The following is an 11933-nucleotide window of genomic DNA, read 5'->3' on the forward strand; positions in this document are numbered from 1 at the left end:
AGAAATGGGACCCCAGCACCTGTTGCCATTGACAGTCGGCGCAGCGTCCACGGAAACGGCAGCCTTATCATACGCACAATTAAAGCAGAGGATTCTGGGAACTACACCTGTGTGGCCAGTAACAGCTTTGGGTCAGACAAGATCGTGCTCAACCTGCAGGTTCAAGGTGAGAAAAGCAGCATCACTGTTCCAAACTTCAACAATCAAACAAGCGGTTGAATCACCTGTAGGCAGGTGGTGTTGAAGCAGGATGAACTTTCAACTTTGTGTTCATGTTTTGTAACAGCAGCAAAAACACTTTTATTGATGCAAAAGAGCATTTAAGTAGTAAAATAACTGGGGTCCTTTTGCTTCATTTAATTGTTTTTCTTTTATTCTTTTTGCAGCAATTAAAAAGTTTGCTTACATGAGAATACCTTATTACCAGCTGGTAGTAAGAAGTGCTGGTCTTCTGCTTCTATATTACTATATTACTATATAATATATATTCTATATTACTTAGAAGCTCACTGCTGCCACCTACTGGACAGGATTAAACTAGAGGAGTGGGTTACAGACATGAAGCAGTTTTAGCCTCAAGTGACCTTTTGTTCTGAGAGCCATTGCATAGAATGAAATACTTTCTTAACACAACATTGCCAATATTTACCTACCCTTTATAATGATAATTCCTGGTCTTTTCTCCTTTTCAGTTCCACCTGATCAGCCTCGCCTCACAGTGACCAAAACAACCACCACCTCCATCACCCTCTCCTGGATCCCTGGAGACAACGGAGGCAGCTCTATACGAGGTCACACAAACTCAGATCATCTCAATTTGACTCTACTTTTATTTTTTGTTACCTCCTAAAGATCTCACTCACACTGATGTTCTTTGTGCTCTTGCTTTTCCAGGCTACATCCTGCAGTACTCAGAGGACAACAGCGAGCAGTGGGGGAACTTTCCCATCAGTCCCAGCGAGCGCTCATATCGTCTGGAGAACCTCAAGTGTGGCACCTGGTACAAGTTCACACTCACGGCCCAGAATGCAGTGGGACCTGGACGCATCAGTGAGATTATTGAAGCAAAGACTCATGGGAAAGGTAGAGTGTAAAATAGAGTACATTATTTTAGATTTCTAGAAATTTGTGGAAGTTTTGTGCTAATTTAGCAAATCTTTTTGTTGCCATAAATTTCTTCTGTCATGTGCTCTGGTTGTTTAGAACTTTCCTTCTTTCTTTATCTCTTTCTTTCTGAGGATTAGCATTAGCATTAGCATTTGATATTCTTCCTGGGGTCCAGCACACATAGAGTCATATACACTTAGTGAAACTGCAACATTAAACTCACAAAGAAGAGAAGCAAAATGACCATCCATTTTAACAAAATTCTGCAAAAAAAAAAAAAAAAAAACCCAAATCACAAATCTTCAAATTCATATTAACTTAAACTTCTTTCCATTATCTGATAATAGGATAGACACCTACATACATATAATCTATGCATTCATTCAGCTGACATAGCATACTTCTGGGGAATAGAAAATAAATATTATATTGGGATCTTTTCCAGATGTTATACTTTGTTATTCTCGCCTTTTTCATGCCCTGTTCTCCTCTTTATCTCTGCAGAACCTCAGTACTCTAAAGAACAGGAGCTTTTCACCAGCATCAACGCCACACGAGTCAAACTCAACCTGAACGGCTGGAATAATGGCGGCTGTCCCATCACCTCCTTCACTCTGGAGTACCGGCCCGTAGACTCTCCCACCTGGACCACGGCCCAGCGCACCTCCCTCACTAAGAGCTACATCCTGTATGACCTGCAGGAGGCCACCTGGTATGAGCTGCAGATGAAGGTGTACAACAGCGCCGGCTACGCTGAGAAGAGGGTCAAGTTTGCAACGCTGAGCTATGACGGCAGTGAGTAAACATGATAAAATGGGACAATCCTGTTTAAAAGTTTATATGGAGAGTTCAGAGTCACAGAAACATTTTTATGACCTGCTGAGGGTAACAGGGAAGCAGTTTGATTCATTTTTTTTTTTTGCTCTATGAATAGTTTTACACACTGGCTGGTGAGAAAGATAAAAAAAAAAGTCCTGCAGAAAAAGTTCACCAAAACAATTCAGCCCCTGGTAGCAAGAAAACAAAAGAAATAACTTTCAAACAAAAACACGAGCATGTATCGCCTTGATCCAGGATGCAGCATTTGCAGTTTGAGACAAAGAGGAATAAATAACTTCCTCAGTAGGACTGTCAGAGCTGGAGGCTGCAGGTGATTGAGTTTCCGTTGATGAATCAGGCAATAAAAAAGGCATTCTGCACAGATTCCAGAGGCTAAATTTAGTGTGTGTCTATCACTCCTTGTGACACTTTGATCACTGAGTATGCCCACGCAAAAGCTAAATGATATTATGATCTTTGAGGAGATAAAGAAGACAAAAGATACTTCCAGCTCACATTGCATGCTGGAGACTTAAAGATTTTTCAACAGAAGAATTCCTCTTCTTCCATGAAGAACATGCTGTAGCTCCTGAAGAGAAAAAAATCAGAAACAAGTTGAGTTCACTGGCATTTCAGGGAAGTTTGGTACAAAGAGAACAGTGAATAAACGCCCTGTCTGCAAAAGCTTATTCATCCCTGCATGGCAACCCTAACCTTCACCATGTTCAGCTATAGATCAGGATTTAGAGGGTTAGTCTAACTGAATGACTCTCTGTTACCTTCTTGGAGTCTCTCTGTCTGACTGAACCGTGTGAAAGGATAGCATCTGTGGGATGTGGAGGAACATGACTTTAGGGACAGACAATTTTTTGTCATACCACCTGTTCACACCGTGAATTTACAACCATTAGACAAGAAATACTGTCTTCTACTGCAGCCACTCGTGACCTCCCTGACTGACCTGGGGCCCTGATGTAATATAAGCTTGTTGGCAATTACTCAAGATATCTGAGGAGGAAAGAGAGAAGCCAGTCATGACACACAGATCAGATTGGCTTATGACAGAAAAAGCCCAAATCAGTTTTATCTTTAAAATGTTACACAACATGATAACTTTCATTGTGTAGATATCAGAGGTAAAAGTGTTGGTTTCTTCTATGCAGACAGTCCTGCTGGCTGTCCGTGTTACACTCTGCTATTTGTAAGTTCACACATGTCATGACCTCTGCACAGGTACCATCGCTCCTCTGGTGAAGCCTCCCAATGTGAGAGAGGAGAGCTCTGGTGGAGGCGAAGGTCTGAAGATGATGGTGACCATTTCATGTGTGCTGGTGGGCATCGTGGTGATTTTCATCGGGCTGCTGGTGCTGAGGAGGAGGAGGAGGGAGCAGAGGCTCAAGAGACTTCGAGGTGAGATATCAGAGTCCATCCAACATGATAGAGCTCAGGTTTTCACGAGCAATGTGGGAAAGTTTCAGTTGACCTGTTATTGTTTGATTCAGAGGTCAGTGATAAAGTGTTTTTCAAGACTGTTAACATTAAAAAGTTTTCTGTTGTTTAGAGCAGGCAGTCTGCATCGTTAGCATTTTTTTTTTAAATAATTTTTGCTTAATGCTCTGATGTAAATTTAAACATCATACCATAACCTGATGTTTTAAATCTAAACAGTGAAAACATCCGCTGATAGCAGTGTAACTCAACCATCAGGCAATTATGTCTACAGACTTCATGGCTTTAAGGTGCACTGTGAAACCAAACAGCTGAAAATACTCCAAATGTTTGTCATAAATGATTATTTAGAAGTTTTAAAGTCATGGAAATAAACTATTTGAGTATGACTCAAGTTAAAATAAATAATTTACATGTTTCTCATCTGCTGTAATTTTACCTGACATCTTTCACATATTTCAATTTTAAATAATCATGCCACCCAAAGTAAGCTGATTTGATTGATTGCAAGTAACAAAGACTGAAAGGTGACCTTTGACCCAGGAAGTCCTCTTCCATGGAAATCATACATCAGCTTTCATATGTTGAAGTTGGTCCCCAAAGGTGGTACATCTCTAACTGTGTGGGTAACTTCACTCATGGTGAAAACAATACAGATTAAGGGATGATTGTCAAATAGTTTTATTACAGTGACAAAATATACTTAAAGTAATAGAGGACCTTTTACTCATAACTAAAATGTGATTTATCAACTCAGAAAAACAGAGCTAAAAAAGCTGTTGAGGATTCACATAGAATTAAATAAATGAAAATAAATCATAGACAGGAGTTGAGGAGCTCTCAAAAAAGTGTTATCTCTTTTATTCTGAAATTAGTTTTGTCTAGGCTAATGTGTAATATAACCAAATTGTAGTATCCTTAATTCATCATTTCTTATAAAGGTAGGGTGCATTTAAGCTCATTTTCTATTTAAACAGGAGACATGATGCAGCAGTAAAAGATGCTTTGTGCTTTGTAAAAGATAACAGCACTGTAAAAAGACTCGAAACATTGCCAGTCATGCTCTTTTCTCTCTGATGTTAAAGAAGAAGATTAAGACAATCTTTATTAATCCCTGAAGGGAAAGTCATAGTTTACACTCCATTGTTGAACACACACAGAGGCTGAGTTACATGTAATCATGCATAAACAGGATCCCCATGGACCTGCACCAATGGAGAGATGTCAGAGTGAAGGCCTTGCTGGTCTTGTTGAAGCACTGCCAGGGGCTGTTGGGGGTTCAGTGTCTTGCTCAAGGGCACTTTGACAGTACTCGGTAAATGAACTGGCACCTCAAAGTCCAGATATGGTCTGACCAGGACTTGAACCGGCAACCTTCTGAGCCCATCCTTACAGACTGAGCTACTGCCGCCCCAAAGGGATATTTCCATATTTTTCAAGCTGTGTCATATGAGTGTTGGGAGTGCTAGGCTATATAGCTCCACAGACGGGTACAGCTGCTCCACATCATTTTGCAAGTTTTAGATAAAAATTGCCAAAAACAACGCTGGCTCAATTTTGTACTGAATTGAGCATTTTTTAAGCATTTTATTTCTCACATAGCACTTGGCACTAGTGTGCAATGCATACTCCAGCTACCAGCTATGTGCTCTTCAATCTCTGATCAGCTGTTTGGGTCAGCAGGCTTCAGCAGAGAAAACACCACCAAACTGAGCTCAGACTACTTATTTCAACTCAGTTATCCACTTCAACAGCTGACATAATGTTTTCACAAAGTAAACATATCATACCGACACAAATGGCACCAAACCACACACACAGTGCAGTGGCAAAGGACACATACACCAAACGTTTTTCCCTCTCCCTCTTCTCTCAAGTTTTCCTCTAAATGGGAAGCCTAACAGCAAACATAGTCAGAATGTTACATAAATGTTAATGGTTAGGTTTTAGAGTAATTTATTTATACACTTTTCAGTCAAAGAATGTCTGAAAAAATCCGCCAAAGAGTTGGGTGATCTAAATCTGCCAATCAATCAAACTAAGGGTTCAAATATGTCTGAAACTTTTATGTTCAAAAAGTTAAGTTACTGTTTCTCTGTTTTTTCTCCAGATGCAAAAAGTTTGGCAGAGATGCTCATGAGGTAAGAAAGTTCACGAACAGATTTCTCATTATGCACATGCTACTGTCATCAGAGGAGGGTTCATCATGACAGGATCTTTGGATAATGAAGATCCCTTCTTGTTTTGTTCCTCACAGTAAAAACACACGTCCAGCAGAGCCAATTAACAAACAGCAACAGACGCTGCGCATGCACATCGACATCCCCAGAGCCCAGCTGCTGATTGAGGAGAGAGACACCATGGAGACCGTCGGTAAGCTCACCGCAGCTCTGAGGAGAGTCTTTTATTCAAATACGGGCCTTACGACTGTTCTGATCATGTTTTCACTACCGTCCCACAGACGACAGGTCCACTGTGTTGCTGACTGACAACGACTTTGGGGAGACCCAGAAACAGAAGTCATCCACAGTCACCCACACAGTCCACTATCAGTCTCTGTCCCAGGCCACAGGTCCACTGGTGGACGTGTCTGACGCCAGACCAGGAACCAGTAAGTCCAGTACGGACGCTTTTTTTTCATTTTAACCCCATTAGCTGTGCATGTGCTTTAGTTTGTGTGTGCTAAAACCACTTTTCCTTTTGTCATGTCCTATTTTTTATTCTTTGGTGAACACTTTTTTTTTGTGATCAATGCTTTAACTTAATGCTGAAGCTTGCTAGTTTAAACATCTCAAACATCCACAACACTCAAATACTCATTACAGCGCTGTGAAAAAGTATTTACCCTCTTTCTGATTCCTCATTGTTTTGCATGTTTATCACACTTAAATGTTTCATCAAACCAATTTTAACACCTCACAATGACAACCCAAGTAAATACAAAATGCAGTTTCTAAATGATGATTTTAATTATTAAGGGGAAAAAAATTCTAACCTATCTGGCCCTGTATGAAAAAGTAATTGCAGTTGACACCCTCTGCTGGTTAGAGAGAGTGTTGCAGTGTATATTTTGTTAAATTGATTACAATTACAATTAACAACTAACTCTGCTGGATCCCTAAACTGCAACTGCAAGTGTTCAAAGTTTAAGTGTTGCAAAAACCCTAAAAACTGCAAAGCATGTCCATCTATAGCTTTAGCAACCATTAAATTCCCCTTCATAATGAAACAGTTAGAAGGCCAGGTTAATAAGTATTTTACTTGATTTATTGTCAGTCAGCCCCTTTAGTGTCTAGCAGGACTGTCCCTTCTGTATTATGTTAATTGTCATGCATGCACAAGACAAACAAAGGTGTTAGCCATTGTTTGTTCACTGAAACTCCAGAAGCTAATTTCCCAAAGGACTCTACCCTTTATTCCTTCTTTGGTGTAAATCCCCAAAATTCCTCCCTTTATGTCTCTATGTCTGATACCCCGCCCTAATATAAGAAGTTTGTCTTTATTCTGAACACTTTAGCATCTTCTTAAAATTTTAGAATATTATATATCTACTGTCATCTCTGTTACTTAAAAAGGATGGATTAAAAGCTACGCACTAAAGCTGTTGCTATGTTTCTTGCATGATTTTAAGTAAATATTGCAATTTTGAGTAAAAGCTGCTTATCCATGAGTTTTTTGTTGAACCAGCTGTTAAAATTGACATTATTTCACCAAGCTCTATCCATCATGGCCATTTGATTAAGTTTAGTTTTATTTAAGTTCTAAGTTGTTTATTTTTCAGTGATTTAAAGACAACCCCTCTCTCCCTTCCTTGTTCTCAGACCCAACAGCCCGCCGCACAGCCAAAGCCGGCCCAGCAGCACGTAACCGCTACGCCAGCCAATGGACCCTGAACCGCCCCCACCCACCTGTCTCCTCACACACCCTCAGCACCGACTGGAGGCTGCCCACACCCAGAGTGGCTGGCTCAGTGGACAAGGAGAGTGACAGCTACAGCGTCAGCCCATCTCAGGACACAGGTAAGAGCCACACCTGGATCAGTAACTCTAAAGCAACCATTAACAGTATAACACCACTCATCATCTCTGACAACTTTAACATCCTAACTGTGCGTCCACTAACTCTGACACTGATCCCTCCACTAACCCCCGCCCGTGTGCAGACCGAGCGCGGAGCAGCATGGTGTCAACAGAGAGCGCCTCCTCCACCTACGAGGAGCTGGCCCGAGCCTACGAGCACGCCAAGATGGAGGAGCAGCTGCGGCACGCCAAGTTCACCATCACCGAGTGCTTCATCTCCGACACCTCCTCAGAGCAGATGACGGCAGGCACCAACGACTACACCGACAGCCTGACGTCCAGCACGCCGTCCGAGTCAGGCATCTGCCGCTTCACCGCCTCCCCGCCCAAGCCTCAGGACGTCAGCCGGGTCATGAACATGGCCGTGCCCAAGGCCCACAGACCGGGTGAGACCTGCTGGCAAAGACCACAGAGGGGTGTCAGACTGAACCCCGACTTCATGCCTAACCTTTATCCCTACTTCCTACTTACTGATGCTGATGACACTAATCACTAAACATCAGCTTCCTGTCTAATATTGATAACCAACCAATAACTGTGACTCTCACAATAATCCTGATTAAGTGTTGGGAATAATTGATGGTTGTCTCAGTGTAGCATACAACTGCCCAACTCCTGAACCCATCTGATAAATTCAGTTTAAGTTGACATGAGAAGAAATTCAGGTACCTTTTCACACACTAGAAATTGTAGAATTTTGGGGGAATTTCAAGCTTCTTTTATACAGCTTTTCTTTTACTTATAGCACACTTTGCACAGGTATAGTCACTCTATTTATCACCACACTGCCCCCTCTAGTGGTGGCTGTGGTCATGCCAATAATCAGCCCTTGTTTAGTTATTGTTTTTTTTTTTTAAATTGGAGCAAAAATATATGCTAAGCCTTAAATATGGGCATTTTATTTTAAAAAGAATACAAAATATTTCCCAAATTTTACACACTAATACAAGCGATAAAGCAATGGCCAAGATAAATTTGAATTAATTGTTAAAACTGTTCCAAAAAGATGTTTACCATGCAAAACTGAGCAATTACTTTTCCACATTTTGACAGCTTTTCCAGGTCAAATTCAGTTTCTTTGTAGAGTTCAACATGACAGTAATACACGTAAAATATATTTTAAGAAAATCAAACTTCCCAGTGCTGAGGAACTCAAATCTATTTGAACAAGTTATTTGATTTATTTGACTGTTTGGGTCCTTAGATTACAGGTGAAGGTAAATTTATAGACTAATTTAAAGATTGTCGGTGATATTGTGCAGAAATGTGTAATCTTTTTTTTCTCGTACCTGACTGATTCTGTCCGTGTCATCCTGCAGGAGGCGAGCTGGTTCACCTTCCTCCATACCTGCGCATGGACTTCCTGTTAAACCGGGGCATGTCCTGCTCAGGCTCCTCCAGGGGGACAGCGAGCGGGGAGCGGGCGGCCATGGGTCAGGCGTGCCTGGAGCCGCAGAAGAGCCGCTCTCTGAAGCGGCCGTCTCGCATGGCGCCGCCCACGCCCACGGAGGCCCCTCAGGCCAGCAGGGACCCAGTGGCCCAGTGGCAGCCTGGCTCGGCAGCCACGCTCCCCCACAGAGAGGGCTCGGAGCTGGCTCAGGCCGCCAAGCTCAGCACCTCCCAGGAGTCCCTGCTGGACTCGCGAGGACATCTCAAACAGAGCAGCAACCCGTACGCAAAGTCCTACACGCTGGTATAACAGCAGGGGCCCCTGGGGCGGGACTCGGACTCACTCTAACACTGGACTTAACACTCAAGTGCAGTAAACTGACTCTCACCACGCAGTTCTGTATATACGCCCCGTCCTGACAAGGCGGGGTCACTTTTACTAATCTCCTTTTATTTATTTTAGAGCTTTCTTTTATCTCGACTTTGTATTTCTTTCTTTTTTTTTCACTTGAGAAAAAATTCACTCATCGGAAACGACTCCAGCCGGAGCTTTGCCAAACTAATTGAGTAACGAGGGAGCATTATTTATTCTTGATTCTTGTTAATTCTTTATAATTAATCAGTGATTATTAATTGTTAGTTGTCAGCTATTAATGATCATTAATTATTGATTACCAAATGATCACGATGTTTTCATAAGAAGCCGGACATCTTTCTTTAGTTTTCTGGAGTGGAAGATGACGATTTGGAGTCATTTTTTTCCTATGGAATATCCTTCTGAAACACTGAACGAAACTCTGGAGAAATCTTGGAATGAAAGCAATTGACACCAGTCCAAACTTTTCAGCTGCTCTCAAATTGTTACTTTTTTTGAAGAAAAAAAAATCTATTTCCTATGGATGCATGGGGACTGACCAATTTAAAAAGACAATGAGGATTACGATCGAGGCTGGACGGCCCAGTCGAGCATTTTGTCACACTATGAAATGATCCAATGTGAAGATTTATTATTCTTATTACTATAAATATATATATAAAAAGAGAAATCACTTTTATTTGTGGATATTACAGGGAAGAATTGATTTGGTTAATAAAGTCCTTAGTCATGTTTGCACATATCTCGTTTTAATTAGGAAATGGAGTCTCTGTTGATCTTTCTCTGTGTCCCATTCTCTGATGGTGCAATATGAAAAAAAGATATGAAAAGTCTATGAGAACTATTGCTCTATACTGTACTGTAATGATGAAATAACTATGTTGTGAGTATACTTAAGGGGCCGGACGCTCTCCAGCTGTGTATTCAGGTGTAGTTTGCCACTGCTTGTTTGCCAGGGTGGTGAATGATGTTAGCTAGACTAGGGAGGCTTTAGAGAACTGATGGTTTGCACTTCACAACACCCCCCCAGACTCAAGTGTGTCCAGATAGACCCCCCTACTCTCAGTGCACTAGGTAGAGTCTTCAGGGCTCTCACTCTCCTCAGTAGATTTACGGTCGCGGCGTAAATCGCAGTGACGCTCCTCTACAGGGAAAAAAAATAAACGTGAGACAATCCAGCAGAATCCCCCCTTCAAACCAAACCTATAATGTCTATGGGAAATATCTAAAAAAATGTGGATATACGTAAGAATCTGTTTTTTGTTCCTGTCTACCCTGGCCCGTTTCTGTTCTTTCTGTTTCTTTGAAGGGAGAAGAGTTTGATCCAAAATGCTGTGAGGTCATTTTGTCAGTTTCTATGATTAGTTTCTATGATTAACTGTCTTCATTATGATTATACATTTTAACAAGAAAAAAAATGTCACTTTTTATTTTTAACATGAGTGTTCACCATGGTGGCACTGGAATAAAGAGAAACTAACACAAAGTTCAAATTTGATTAATAAAATGGCTGTTCCCCAAAGTGTCCTCTAAGGGTTTGACATGAGTGACTGATGCTGGTGTGGAGGTGGAGGAGAAGAAACATGAAGAGGGTTGAGGCTGTCATGGCTGACTGTTTGAGACGTCAGTCTGTGCAGGAAAGCACCTCTTCTGACCTTCATAACAACAACAAACCGCCGACCTAAAGGCAGACATCCTTAAGAGAGATTTAATGGTAAGATTTAATGTAACTAAGTTGCTTCTCTGCCTGCAGGCAGGGTTGGGGAAGTCCATCAGGAGGGCTTCCAAAGGGCTGACCCATGTCAGGTAGAACTGGTGGTTACAGAGTGTCCGTTTCTCATGACCATTTTCAAATCTTAACAATTTACAGACCACAGACTTAAGGACAGTTTTAAAAATGTTTATTGTCTTATAATCCTTTAAGCTCCATTGATCTGCTGACCTGACCACCTGCCAACAACCTCACTGTGAAGATTCGATTTCACAAGATCTCAAATGATCAAACGTGACTTCAGAAGAAAAGCAAACATGGCTATCAATATCTTTGGCTGGCTTTCTTTCCATAACAGGCTGTCCTTGTATGCGTTACAGTTGCAGCGAAAATCAAAAAACAAAAAGGGTGAAAATTAGCATGTAGCTAACAGCTAGCCACAATAGCTTCTTTACTCCAAAGTCACATTTGACCACCAAAATTTGGAGTTCTTAAGTTTGGAACCCGATGGAGACTCAGATAGATAACAAAATCTGTTAAGGCCTCTGCAGACTGAGTCCATTTTTTGTCTTAATTTTTTGCTCGATCTCATGTTCTAAAAATGTTTGCAGGTTTGATAAACGGGAAATCGATGATTTAGAGCAGTGCCCGCTGCTTCATTTTCACCTGCTCACCACCTGACCTCTCCGCTCTCTCGCACCAAAACCTAACTTTAAACATTGTGATTTGCTTGTTTATTATGTGGATATCAACCATGATCTATAACAGAATATAAAGGATAGATGGATGATTGATGATTCAGATCAGTGGCTATTGCCTTGTTCTCTCTTGCCTTGCTCACTCTGCCCAACCCCTCCCCATCTGTCTACACCAAAACTCACTTTAAACACCGTAGTTTGCCTGTGTATTATGTGGATACCAAAAAAATGAAGACAATGAGGAAGTACAAAAAATTGCAATTGTTATGAATACTTAGAATTTTAAGAAACTGGACGGCTTTTTT

The 11933-nt window shown here is 41.3% G+C and overlaps 1 protein-coding gene across 3 annotated transcripts in view; it reads left to right on the forward strand.

The window, feature by feature from the left end:
- dscama (Down syndrome cell adhesion molecule a) overlaps window positions 1–10690 on the forward strand; it is a 188533-nt gene extending 177843 nt beyond the window's left edge. For 2 of the 3 annotated variants that reach the window (XM_041800575.1, XM_041800577.1), the window contains 11 exons: window positions 3–166; window positions 693–791; window positions 895–1083; window positions 1612–1902; window positions 3160–3336; window positions 5486–5516; window positions 5633–5748; window positions 5837–5995; window positions 7197–7394; window positions 7538–7840; window positions 8774–10690. In XM_041800575.1, the coding sequence (XP_041656509.1) occupies window positions 3–166; window positions 693–791; window positions 895–1083; window positions 1612–1902; window positions 3160–3336; window positions 5486–5516; window positions 5633–5748; window positions 5837–5995; window positions 7197–7394; window positions 7538–7840; window positions 8774–9153 (2107 nt within the window). In that variant the 3' untranslated portion in view covers window positions 9154–10690. The remainder of the gene's footprint in view (window positions 1–2; window positions 167–692; window positions 792–894; window positions 1084–1611; window positions 1903–3159; window positions 3337–5485; window positions 5517–5632; window positions 5749–5836; window positions 5996–7196; window positions 7395–7537; window positions 7841–8773) is intronic. The other variant, XM_041800576.1, reaches the window with a different exon arrangement.
- Window positions 10691–11933: the final 1243 nt, after the last annotated feature.

This window comes from Cheilinus undulatus, linkage group 12, assembly GCF_018320785.1.
Source record: "Cheilinus undulatus linkage group 12, ASM1832078v1, whole genome shotgun sequence".
Taxonomy (NCBI): Eukaryota; Metazoa; Chordata; class Actinopteri; order Labriformes; family Labridae; genus Cheilinus; species Cheilinus undulatus.